We start from the raw sequence: 13,403 nt of genomic DNA on the forward strand, positions 1-13,403 counted from the left end.
TACGCGCCTAAAGATACCCAGCAACTTGATTTTCCATCATGGAAATTCTTAAACACATACTATTAGGTAAAAATATTTCTGTGTATGACCGGCAAAGCCATTTTTGGCTCTGTGAAATTGTGAAATCGGTGCAGTTCATCTGTAGGCATTTATGATAAAAAAGATGAGGTTTACTCTGTTTTTGCAGTTTGTCTTGCAAAGACTTGAGGTAAAGACCAAGAAATAACTTTCTGAAACTCAATTTTTAGTCGTGCGGCGAAGCCGTATAGACTCTAGGTTTCGCCGGAGGCTAAAAAGTGTCCACACTTTTAGGCTAAGTCCAAGAGGAGAATTTTCGAGGAACCAAGTAACATATGAGGTATTGATATCGGTGCATTTTGGCCCAATGGAGATGTTACATGTGCGAGGAATTTGCAATTTGACTGTTGATTCTTGTATAAAAGTTCGCGAGGAACACAATGGTGCCACTAGTTTTCTCTGAAATCATCTTCCATGCTCAAAAAAACCTCTCAAGTTGAGGCCAAAATGGAGGGGATATCCCACCCTACCCTGAGAGTCCACGTCTACATGAAGACAAACTCTCCATGCAAAGATAGGGAGCAAATACATTAGCAGGGTTGCCGTGTATTCAGTTTTGGAGTCCCCAGATAAATTGGTAGCCCTGTCAAAGTATTAGCTCCCTATCTTTGCATGGAGAATAGGTCTTGATCTAGGCTTTGACTCTCAGGGTAGGGTGGTATATTCCCTCCATTTTTGCCTTAACTTGAGTGCTTTTTTTGAGCTTGGGAGATGATTTCAGAGAAAACCAGTAGCACCATCGTGTTTCTCGTGACTTTTTACACAAAATTCAACAGTCAAATCGCAAATTCCTCACACATGCAACATCTTCATTATGCCAAATGGAATTTCTGATCATTTAGCCATGGTTTGGTAGCGTTTAGCAATCAACTGTGACCATAATGTAAAGAACCCACACAGGTGCCTTTCGGCGGAATGTCGCCCTATGGCATTCTTTATCATCAAGTCACTGTTGAACATTTACTGTTAAGTAGCGTTTAGCAACCAAGTATAGCCAAAATTTCCAGAACTCATACCTCAGATGTTCAAAGAGTGTTAACATGTGTCGCCAAATGGAATTTCTGATCATTTAGCCATGGTTTGGTAGCGTTTAGCAATCAACTGTGACCATAATGTAAAGAACCCACACAGGTGCCTTTCGGCGGAATGTCGCCCTATGGCATTCTTTATCATCAAGTCACTGTTGAACATTTACTGTTAAGTAGCGTTTAGCAACCAAGTATAGCCAAAATTTCCAGAACTCATACCTCAGATGTTCAAAGAGTGTTAACATGTGTCGCCAAATGGAATTTCTGATCATTTAGCCATGGTTTGGTAGCGTTTAGCAATCAACTGTGACCATAATGTAAAGAACCCACACAGGTGCCTTTCGGCGGAATGTCGCCCTATGGCATTCTTTATCATCAAGTCACTGTTGAACATTTACTGTTAAGTAGCGTTTAGCAACCAAGTATAGCCAAAATTTCCAGAACTCATACCTCAGATGTTCAAAGAGTGTTAACATGTGTCGCCAAATGGAATTTCTGATCATTTAGCCATGGTTTGGTAGCGTTTAGCAATCAACTGTGACCATAATGTAAAGAACCCACACAGGTGCCTTTCGGCGGAATGTCGCCCTATGGCATTCTTTATCATCGAGTCACAGTTTAATAGCGTAAATAAGCAACCAATGGTGGCCAAAATGTCAAGACTCCAAACTGGTGCTTTTTGGCTGAATTTCGCCCAATAGGATCTTTGATGATTTATCAGTAATGGTTGATGTTTATGTTGATTAATTATTACTGTCTGAAAGTGAATCCTGTGGGAGAATATTATAGGGTTGGTTCAAACAAGTTAATTTAGAAATTTTTTCCTTAGCGCTAATGGACCCTAAGGGACAACTTCAATTCATCGAACTAAAAGTTTTCAATGTTCATAACCATTTTTTAACTGTCGGAACTCACTAGACCACATTATATTCATGATGAATTTAAAGAATATCGCTGTCAAAAGTTGAGTTCTCCTTCAATTTAGCACTTTTTGTCATTACCTTAAAGACCATACGGAAAGTGCTAAATCTACGGAAAACTCAACTTTTCACAGCGATATTCTTCAAATTTATCATGAATATAATGTGGTCTATTGAGTTCTGACATTTAAAAATGGGTATGAACATTTAAGGCTTTATTTTCCTTGAATTTAAGTGGTTTTTCAGGGTCTACGGTAAGAAAAAAAGTCTAAAACACGTTAAAAGTTACTTGAACCTACCCTATAATGTTGAGCTATGACTTCAACTTTCATGAACCCTTACTTGTGCCTTTCAGCTTGATTTCGCTAAATGGAATTATTTATGATTGAAGTCGTGGTTGAGTTTACTATGCTGATAAAATATCATTGGAAAATTTAGGTTTCACCATCATAGTCTTCTACGAGGGCTGTCCCAAAAGAAACCGGACTTTTGTCATAGAAGGCGAACAGAGCGTCGTAATGAAGTTTTCTTGGGCTTGTTTGAAAGCTGATAAGCTACTAAAGATGCTTGTTTTTACAGAATGCAAACATTGGTCTTGGTAAGGAAATTACACGCTTTGGAATAAAGGAAAGTCAAACTCGAGTTTGGATTTTTGTCTTTATTTCAAGAAAAATTTAGATACAACTTAAAAAAAAAAACAGGTTTTAAGTTAAAAACTTCGTTGCTCTCTTATTCAAATGCTTAAAAATAAGGAAATCAACATTTTAAGCAGCTTACCAAGTCATCACCTATCCCCTTCAAAATATTCGCCAGCTTTGTCGATGCATTTTTGCCACCGTTTCTTCAATCGGGAAAACACTGTTGAAAATCCGCAGGTTTGAATGATCGCAATTCCTTCAAGGTGAAACTGTCAACCGAGAATATTACAATGGTGTTCTGAGACGATTACGCGAAAATGTCCGCAGAAAAAGGCCCGAGCTTTGGAGAGAGAATTCCTGGTTTCTGCATCACGATAATGCACCTGCCCAAGCATCCCTCCAAATTCGCGAATTTTGTGCAAAGAATGCCATGAGTGTCCTCCCTCATCCCCTCTATTCACCTGACCTGGCTCCGTGTGATTTTTTCTTCACGACTTAAATCTACCTTGAAAGGTCGACGTTTTCAAACCATTCCGGAAATTCAAGAGAACACCTTGAAGGAATTGCAATCATTCAAACCTGAGGATTTCCAACAGTGTTTCTCCCAATTGAAGAAACGGTGGCAAAAATGCATCGACAAAGCTGGCGAGTATTTTGAAGGGGATAGGTGATGACTTGGTAAGCTGCTTAAAATGTTGATTTCCTTATTTTTAAGCATTTGAATAAGATTGCAACGAAGTTTTTAACTTAAAACCTGGGTTTTTTTTAAAGTTGTATCTAAATTTTTCTTGAAATAAAGACAAAAATCGCAACTCGAGTTTGACTTTCCTTTATTCCAAAGCGTGTAGTTTCCTTACCAAGACCAATGTTTGCATTCTGTAAAAACAAGCATCTTCAGTAGCTTATCAGCTTTCAAACAAGCCCAAGAAAACTTCATTACGACGCTCGGTTCGCCTTCTATGACAAAAGTCCGGTTTCTTTTGGGACAGCCCTCGTAAAAATAACCATCAGCATTACTGCACCAACCAAAATCTAGCCCAAAAAAAAAAAATAATTCGGCTGAAAAAGTGGGAGAAGTTGGGATGTGCAGTCTCAAAATAAAAATACCTAGCTGTGATTGGACATAGCTTTGCTTTCATTGAGACTTTCAAATTTTATGAATAAAAAACAGTACGCGTTTAGCAAAAACAGTTAGTTTTGTCCTTACCTGTAGACCATACAAAAAGAGCTAAATTGAAGGAGAACTTAGCTTTTGACAGCGATGCTCTTCAAATTTTTCATATAGGTACCTGTACAATTTGTTCTAGTGAGTTTGGATGGTAAAAAATGGTCAGGAACATTTACCTAAAGCTTTATTTTCCATGAATGTAAGTTGTCGTTCAGGATAGATTCTGACGACTAGATCCTTACTAGAGTAAGGAAAGAAAGTCTAAAATTGTTAAAAGTCACAGAAAAACGCGAAAAAAGAAAAAAGTCGGAAAAGGAAGTCAAATTTACATAACAATTAAATTAACATAAAAATTTCGTAAAAAGTATTGGAAATTACGAACAAATGTATTTACGTAAAAACTGTATTAAAAAGAAAGTTAATTTTAATTAAGAAAAATAATCTTGGTAAATCAATTTCTCACGTAAATTTGACTCAAAATTCATTTAAAAAACAGGGCCGGATTTACCTACTTGCCGCACATGGGCCGGATTTACCTACTTGCTGCCTATGGGCCACCTGTATTTTGCCGCCCCCTTCTCATTCGTTTCGAAACATCAATAAAAAACAACTTAATCGGCCCGAAACAGTAACAGAGAAACAACTTAAAACGGGACTAAGGACGCAAATAATAAAAAGAAACACATAAAATATAATAAGAAACCCGGGACGTTTCGCAGGGATCACACCCGCATTTTCAACCGGCAAAACAAGAAAAATTAAAAGAAAGGACACTATGCCCCTCACTACTAGCAAAAGTTCGCATGGAACTTTGCGTGAAAGTTAAGTTCCGTAAACCTATCTACATAAGTGTGAACGAGGCCTTCCATTTGTAAGAAATGAAGGTAAAAATTATGCAAGAACAAACATAAATGTGGTTTAATAATTTTAACTTCCGCCGGCGCGCCGCGCTGACCGCACTGTGTTTGGCACAATGCGTGAAGTATTCGTACAGTCTTGTAGGCGTTATGCGTTTCACGCCGACCGCCCGCACAGTGGATTGAGTCAATTAGAGGGGTTGGACATGAAATTTTTGACAAAAACTGCAAATGTTGATGTTTATTTCGTCACATTTTAAAGTTCAAGGGTGAATACTGGAAGAAAATATCACGAGAAAACCAGTGGAACAGATTGCAGAACATTAGGTTCTTGTATAAACGGAGTTATGAGCGTTTTAAGTTCGCAAATTTTTTCCGACCTCTCTCATTGACTCGATTCACCGTGCGCCGCGCTGAGGGCTTCTCCTTTTTATCTCAAGTCCTCATCATCACTGCTGCACCGCTCCATGCCAAATTGCGTGTTTGGTTTCTCTCTTAACTCGACTAAGTAATTAAAGGTGCTGTCACCGAAAGACGCTTTCTCGTTTGTAATTTTTTTTTTCTGAATCCGATTTTTTTTAAACCTACATTTTAAAAAAATGCAAAATTTGCCGCCCCCTGCGTTAAGAAATGAGAGATGCCTTACTCTATTACCCAATGCATCTGACGAGTTTTTTCAATTCAAAAAGGAACGTATGACACTCCACAAATAAATCACGTTTGAAGCGCAAACCGGATAAAACACGATTTGTCAAAAGTATTCATTAAGTATTGCACTTTCCACAGAAGCATATTGCACAAAAATGTCACTGTAACGACTTCCGGATATGGTTGCGACCAACTTAAGGCTCAAAATTTTGATTTGTTCGCTCCCTAAAAAAAATGGTCCATCTCAGTAACTTTGCTCACCAAAACTGACGAATATCCGAGGGTCACAGGCTGTCGTGGTCCCGGTCGAGAGAGGACATTTTTCAGGGTTGAAATCCTTCCTCTTATTTAATTGTTTTTTAAATAAACTTATGCTAGGACACTATCCCTGAATAACAAACAGACCGATTTGGCTGCAATGCCCCGAGCCCTGCACGTGTGAACTTGAGTCATTCGTTTTTACGACTTTTCCGAGGGTCGGTGGCCGCTGTGAAGCCCGCTCGGCCGCGATTGCAGTCTTGGGGCCCCGCTCGAATGAGGCTCAATTTGGGTTCGGGCTTCGGGTGCGATTATTCTATCGTCTAGCGACTGGCCACTACGCGGCCCAACCCCTCGAAGACGCTCCGCGCCACCAGACTATCGATATTTTAGACCAAAATATTGTATCGATATTTCAACGTTATATATCGTCCGTATCGATACATTTATCTCCAGAAATATCGAATCGATTTTTCTTTCTTTCTTCTGCTGAGTTGTGTATTTTACACCTCGGAAAATCGGAAATTATGGTCAATTTTTCGTAGTTCGAATTTCGGATTTCGCTGGCCAGGTTGTACAGACCTACGTCACAGGGTAAACAAACCTCAAGATGCAAATACCTCCTTTTTTTCTCTATGTAGGTATAGGACTTTTCGCGTGGCTGCTCGACGGTTTGTTAATCTGTGGAGGTTAAGCTACATTCACGCGTCGCAAGCAACCTGGCGCGTCTGCTTCTTGCTACTGCGAGCGCGCCTTCATTTCCTCCTGCACGCAACAAGGACAACCGCGATGATAAAGAATTCCATTCGGCGAAATCGAGCCGAGAGCAGGCACCACGAGTATATCGACGGTGAAACTACCAAACCACGTATCTCGTTTGCGGTGTTTAAAAATCTACGCTCACATTTTATTTTTTTGAAGTAGACCAAATCCATATCATTCCTTGAAATTTTCACGGAATTTTCTCCGCACAAAGAGGAAAAATCACAGAAATTTTCAAGACTGGATGTTAAGTAGTTTTTCATTTAAAAAATAAAGTATGACAGGAAGTCTGCGACGCCGCAAACCGAGATACGTGGTTTGGTAGTTTCACACGTCGATATACATTATGGGTTATTTTAGTGATGGGTGGGATTTTTATTTAAAATTCCTATGAATCCTAGGTATAGTATTTACTTTAGTAAACAATTATCATTTATTCCATCACTTCTTCGGATTATTTATTTTTAATCAATCTATATTCATGTGAAGTGTAGCTCATCTGCATTTTTCTTTCCCTGGAACCTAAATGTATATTATAGTTTGAATCCATCAGAAACTAAGTCAGTCAAATCAAATTTAACTACATACGAAGTGAAAACGATTTGTATTTCGCAAATCAAAGTGATAGTTAAAGCAACCAAACTGTGTCAGAAATGTTCCCAAATTACTAGGTAAGGCTTTTATCAGCTCATCATCTGATCCAATAATTTTAATTGTGGCATTTCATTCGGCATGTCGCCGCACGACTTCTATGATACTCAAAGTCTCACATATATAATTTGAAAGGGGGGGTCTGGGGGGGCGGCGCCCCCTCAGCAGGTAGCTTTTGCTACTTTTTTAAAACAAATGTACTTATTAAACACACACACACTTATTACACATTGAAGTATTATTGTGTTCCCTTTTTTGACTGATCTGTTTTGAGGATTTTTGAAAAAACATGTTCCATTGTCATGCTCGCTTATTGTACAACTATTTTATTTTGATGTAACATCTGTTATAGGATGCTGGTTATGGTGAAAAATTCATTTTTACACCACAAGACGAAGATGACGAAGATCTACAACTGAAAATGGATGATGAGATTAAAGTTGCTCCATGGAATACAACTCGTGCATATATTCAAGCGATGAAAGGCAAGTGCCTACTACAGCTGACAGGGCCTGCAGATCCCACTGGCTGTGGTGAAGGGTTCTCATACGTCAGGGTGCCCAACAAACCCACCGTAAGTTTTTTCTTTTTTCTACAGTCATTTTACTGAAATCCTCATGTTTGTCTCTTATCCTTATGTTGCCTCAGAATAAAATAATATCGCCTGCATGTTGGAAAGTACCTTGTTTTATATCTTACAGTTGTCAAATGTCTCAAATTTAAGTAATTTTGTAAAGTTAGCCAAGGAATAAGTTATTAGAGAGAAATAAAGAACCATTTTTTCAAACAATTGAGTAAAGGAGAGGAAATTTAAATCCACAGAATCTGTTTCATATATTGATGGCTAAAGTACAACACCATGTAACTCCATTGTGGTGTTTCAAAATCTCCGCTCCTAGTTTATTTTTTTGAAGAAGAACAAGGCAACTTTATAGCTTGAAAAAAAAAATGTAACAAGCGGGAAGTGTTTCCAGCTAACTCTATAGTACATATCTTATTGAACTGTATTCTGTGCAGTGTTTTAAACTTCCACAGTACTTTAATTATTTCTAGAATTAATGAAACTGTATAAGCTATTGTGGCTCTAATAACACAATTTTTTCTTTTCTAGCAAAGTAAAGAAGAACAAGAAGCGCAACCAAAACGAATTGTCACTGGGACAGATGCAGATTTGCGAAAACTGTCTTTGAGCAATGCCAAAAACCTTCTTCGGAAATTCGGTGTTCCCGAGGAAGAGGTAAAATTTTTTTTTTTATAAAACTGAAATCAATTCATTCAATTTGAAAACAAATAGAAGGACGTGGAAATTGCATATTCACTCCAATGTTTATCTCAGCCTTGCACAAATAATTTTAATCCAAATCCACAAATGCAATTACAGTTTACAAATAATTTAGGATAAAACATATTTTTCTGTTGCAACCTTTTATTGAAACAAAAGACATTTGTGTGTTGTTTTTCTAGCTCTCTTTTAAATTGTGAATTTCAGATAAAAAAACTGTCCAGATGGGAAGTGATTGATGTCGTCCGAACTTTATCAACAGAGAAAGCCAAAGCAGGGGAGGAAGGAATGACTAAGTTCTCTCGAGGCAATCGGTTTTCAATTGCTGAACACCAAGAAAGGTAGGAATATCTTCTTGTAGAACTGAAATTTTGTGGTATTTTCCCATACTTTTTCACATATTCTAAATATACATGTACATACGTACACTGTACGTATGTATTGAAAGTTGACCTTCAAATTTGGTTGCTGCATTTTATCTAAAATTCTATGTCTACGTCTGTCTTTACAAATTTACTTAATTTAGTTCTTAGCAAATTTATTGCAAATCCCTTCTCTCTGTTATGCATAAATTACTAAGTTATTAGACGCATTCTAAGTTTCTTGTCTGTCAGATATGTAAGTTTGCCTCTTATTTTAGGTACAAAGAGGAATGCCAAAGAATCTTCGATCTTCAAAACCGAGTTTTAGCCTCTGAAGAAGTTCTCTCAACAGATGAAGGCGAGAGCACAGATGAAGATGGATCGGACATTGAGGAAATGGGTAAAAATTTGGAAAATATGTTGGCAAACAAAAAGACTAGTACACAGGTTTGTGGAACATTTTATCTTATTTGAATAATATTTTTATGCATACAGTCATGAAAGTCAGTGTTTAAATCGACATCCTCTGTTTTAAAAAGTTTACAAATTTGTATTATATAATGGCCTCAGTAACAAAGCGCCCTCCTCTAATGCGCACAGAGTTGACACCAAAGTCAGCTGATTTCCAGTAGCAATATTTCCCCGCCACTGCGTACCTGTAGTTGTTGATTCTTCACTGCTCAACTATAGCTAGCGTTTCTCAGTATACCCATGATTCAGTTTCTGATAATTTGTAATTTACTGCCTACTTCCAGACCAGAGAGACTTGCAAAAACCTACATTTAGTTCAGTTATCTTTATCTTATGAAAAGGAAAATGCTTAAAATAAATGAGAATTGTATCAATTGAAAACCAGTAACTAATACGCCTTTCAACACTGCCTGTGTCACCATCAGCTGCAATTCATAACTGGTTTTACGACGGGTATTAGTTTTCAGTTTTTTATTGTACAAGATAACGTGTTATAATTTTTTTTTCTTTCTATCTATTTCTTTTCAAGAAGAGCAACACCGTGTTTCTTCATGTTTTCTTTTCAAAAGTATCATTTCAGCACACCGCTTTCATAGCTAAAAAGAGCTGCTTAAGATATTCTATCCTCATGCATTTTTTTCTTTTTTGCAATTTGTGTAGCTTTCCCTTGAGAAGGAAGAGCAAGAAAGGCGAGAGTTGCAGAAACTCATGATGGGTGAAGTTGATGATAAAAAATCAGACAAGAAAAAGGATGAAGAAGATAGCCAATCGCTTAGTGGTTTCCCCGGTATGAAACAACAAGGTAATCACATCTCGATTTTCTGTATTCTCATGTTTGTGTCAGGACACCTTTCCTAACGTGCTTACTGCTTAGTTGTATGTGCTGGTATGCATAATGCAATCAGCAAATTCTAACAGATGCACAGAACATCAAAAAATCTTATGTGCCAAAGAAATGAATAATCCCGCTCATCTACTTTATTCAGTTTCTCTAATTTTGTAGTTTCATTACTGCTAAAGTATAATTTTGATTACAAAAGATAAAGATGAATGAATAAACTCTTGGTAGATAAAACTTCTCAATAATCCTGATAAGCATTTAAAAAAGGTTTCAAGTCACCTCTTAACGCACAATTTTGGCAGCAGTCTGTATCAAGAATTCTGTTCCTGCGGGCCTTTTTTTCTTCATCGTTTTCAAGGAGGTTGAGAAAGTTGTAAGAAAATCCATTCGGAATCTACACAAAATCTTGCTAACTGTTTCCAACCTTTTTCATACAGGATTTCAGTCATTTTTACAGTGTTTGTTTTTGACTCTTTTTCCCTATGCAAAGAAAAAATGAATGTTTGATAACAACAGAAGCTCATGAAAAAGATTGATAACAGTTTGCAAGATTGCTGGTGTATTTAGGTTGGCTTGCTTTTATCTCTGTCTAGTCAAACCTGGTTGCTAATGGGGGAGAGAAAAAATGCCTGCGGATGTGGGAGCTGTGAAAACAAAAATTGTGTATTGAGGAGTGAATTTCAGATTTTTTTGGTGTTCATTGTCACACATGTGTAAATTTATCTCGAGAAAGTATATTAATTTATTTGTATCAAGTGAGAAAAAAACACAAAGAAGTGGCCTGAATACTGTATTAACAAGTTTGGAGAAATTTATTTTTGACTCTAATTGTAATTTTTAGAACTTCTTGGCTTTGATTTCCCTGCAAAATGGTGTAGACCCAGCACCATTTCTCCACCCTGTTTATTTGTGTCTTTAGTGTGTAACAGGCATATTTATGTTCTTGACAAGGTCACTTTCCTTCATAATGTTCCCCAAAAACTGAATGTAAAGTTTCTCAATGTCTTTTCAAGTTTTTAACCTTTGACATTATCTGGAAAAATCAATGGAGATCCTTCATCTTTTTACCATTGTGTTTCTAGAACGCGTTCTCAAGATTTACCGAACATTCCGAGATCCAGAAGGGAAAGAATATACACGAATGGAAGTTGTGCGAAAACTGGCTGTGATTGACGCTTATGTAAAAATTCGATCAACCAAAGATGAAGCATTTATCAGGCAGTTTGCAACTCCTGATGATGCGCAAAAAGAGGAAATGAAACGGGAAAAACGCCGTATTCAGGAGCAGTTGCGGAGGATTAAACGGAATCAAGAGCGGGAACGCTTTTTAAGTAAGTATTATGGCATTATTTTTGTTGATCCATCAATTCCACCCATGAAAATTCTTGTGTGACACAAAATCTCTCCTTAGTCTTTTTGAAGTCAATAGGTCTGAGGAGATAATCACTTTCCTCAATCCTGAAAAATTAGTCTTTAAGATGTTTTCAAAGTTTTTGGATAAATCACATTCTATTCGAGGCCTGATTTGCAGGTTTGATGAGTTTATCTATAATGAGTTACAAGGCCATCAACCAAGATGTAACAGTATTGGAACAATACTTTTTCAAGAGAGCAGCAATGTTAGCATGAACCTGGATACTTTACTGAAGTGCTCCTGTTTTTTAAACCACACCTCTCATACACTTGATTGAAAATGTAAACTCATCCTATCTCTCCCAAGTTGATTAGATGTGACTTGCTCATCATCTTGGTTGTTGTTTTCAGCTGGCAGAGGAGGAGGGGGAGGGGGACTTGACTCGTTGGGAAGCAGCAGTCAGCACAAACATCATCACCACCACCACCATAAACACAAGCATGTCAAGCAGCATATCAGTCCCAAGAAAAGCAGACCTCCGAAAGTCAGACCAGACCTCAAACTGAAATGTGGAGCCTGCGGTCAAGTATGTCTTCCTCTATTGAATCTTTAAGAATCATAGTAAATATGACCATATTCCATCATTATTCAGCCTTTGATTGAATTTGTAGCCTCGATCGTTTGTATACTCTTCGCACTACTTTTTAGTAGGCACACTTTGAACTTAATATGGATTCATCTCCAACATTGATCATTTCTTCTCCATTTCTTATATGATAAGTAGCCATAGCTGCGCCTTATCCTCTTTATTCAATTGATTCATTGTATTGCAGGTAGGGCATATGAGGACAAATAAAACGTGTCCATTGTACTCAGCAACTGGTGGAGTTCCTTTGTCTAGCCTTCAGCAAGCGGATGAGCCCATAGAAGACATGCCACGAGAAATAAACAAAGAAGAAGAAGATCTAGTCAATATTGATGGCACAAAACTCACTGTGTCCAGTAAAGTTATCAAGGTACTTTTCTCAATCTTGCAATATTTGAAGTAAACTTTGGATGCATTTGTGTAATTTTCAAAATGGGGTAACTCGCTTTCCTATTCTTTTTTCTTCAGCCACTCACTTAATATTTACATCTGTTTTTCTCGGAGGGGGGGGGGGGATTTGAAATATTTATTAAAATGAGTTTTATTTTTTTGAATTTTTGTTCTGTATCCAGACCAATAGTTTTTAAATTTTTTAATCATTCAATTTAAAAAAATGATCCTTCGAACACCTGAAATCTTTTGGAAACCTGAAACTTGTCGGTAGGAAAAGAGGAAAAGCATAATTAGCCCTTTACTTCTGGATAATAATTAGACTGGAAGAAGACTAGATTAGACTTAGACTGGATTTTGCCTAAGAAGGTACTAGATTGGGTTCCTCCTGGGAAAAGACGTAGGGGACGTCCAGCAAAATTGTGGGTAGGTGGTATTCAAGATGAAATTACAAGATGCCATTTACTAGATGACCTCTGGATCGATAGGCAGGAATGGCAATGAGCTGCCGCAGAGTGCCCGGGCGTGCCTTAAAAGTGACTTGAATGTATGTATGTAATAATTAGACAGAAGATCAATACATACTTTGGTATCTTTTTGTCTTAGAAATAGTTAACTTATTGCCCTATTAGAGAATAGTTTGTAATATTTTCTTAGTAATGTGTTATTTTTTCATTGTTTTAGCATGCCGAAGAAGCAAAACGCAAGTCTCTTCTGCTGAAAGTGCCCAGGGATGCACTGAGAATGAACAGGAAGCGGAAAGGAATGGATGATCTACATTGTGATTATCTCAAGAAACATCACAAACCTACCAACAGACGAAGGACTGACCCGGTTGTTGTCCTCGCAACTATCCTTGAGTCAATTCTCAATGAAATGAGGGACTTGCGAGATGTTCAGCAGTTTCTGTTCCCTGTTAATGCCAAAGTGAGTCAGAACAAACTTGCGAATCTAAAAGATATTGTTTTAAGCAAATGCATGAGTTTTTTTTCCTGTCACTAATTTTTTCAAGAATATATCCAAGTGTTTAAAGTAGAGATATCAATTTC

General features: G+C 37.5%; 2 protein-coding genes across 2 annotated transcripts in view; both read left to right on the forward strand.

The window, feature by feature from the left end:
- Nucleotides 1-13,403, forward strand: part of LOC109032359 (cathepsin B-like cysteine proteinase 4) — a 150,332-nt gene that overhangs the window by 54,630 nt on the left and 82,299 nt on the right. The gene's annotated exons all lie outside the window — the stretch shown is intronic.
- Nucleotides 1-13,403, forward strand: part of LOC109032356 (transcription initiation factor TFIID subunit 1) — a 35,189-nt gene that overhangs the window by 12,125 nt on the left and 9,661 nt on the right. The window contains exons 13-21 of the mRNA XM_072298352.1: nucleotides 7,361-7,582; nucleotides 8,120-8,245; nucleotides 8,498-8,631; nucleotides 8,931-9,099; nucleotides 9,784-9,925; nucleotides 11,047-11,295; nucleotides 11,729-11,904; nucleotides 12,152-12,334; nucleotides 13,039-13,281. Of these exons, the coding sequence (XP_072154453.1) occupies nucleotides 7,361-7,582; nucleotides 8,120-8,245; nucleotides 8,498-8,631; nucleotides 8,931-9,099; nucleotides 9,784-9,925; nucleotides 11,047-11,295; nucleotides 11,729-11,904; nucleotides 12,152-12,334; nucleotides 13,039-13,281 (1,644 nt within the window). The remainder of the gene's footprint in view (nucleotides 1-7,360; nucleotides 7,583-8,119; nucleotides 8,246-8,497; nucleotides 8,632-8,930; nucleotides 9,100-9,783; nucleotides 9,926-11,046; nucleotides 11,296-11,728; nucleotides 11,905-12,151; nucleotides 12,335-13,038; nucleotides 13,282-13,403) is intronic.

This window comes from Bemisia tabaci, chromosome 3, assembly GCF_918797505.1.
Source record: "Bemisia tabaci chromosome 3, PGI_BMITA_v3".
Lineage (NCBI taxonomy): Eukaryota > Metazoa > Arthropoda > Insecta > Hemiptera > Aleyrodidae > Bemisia > Bemisia tabaci.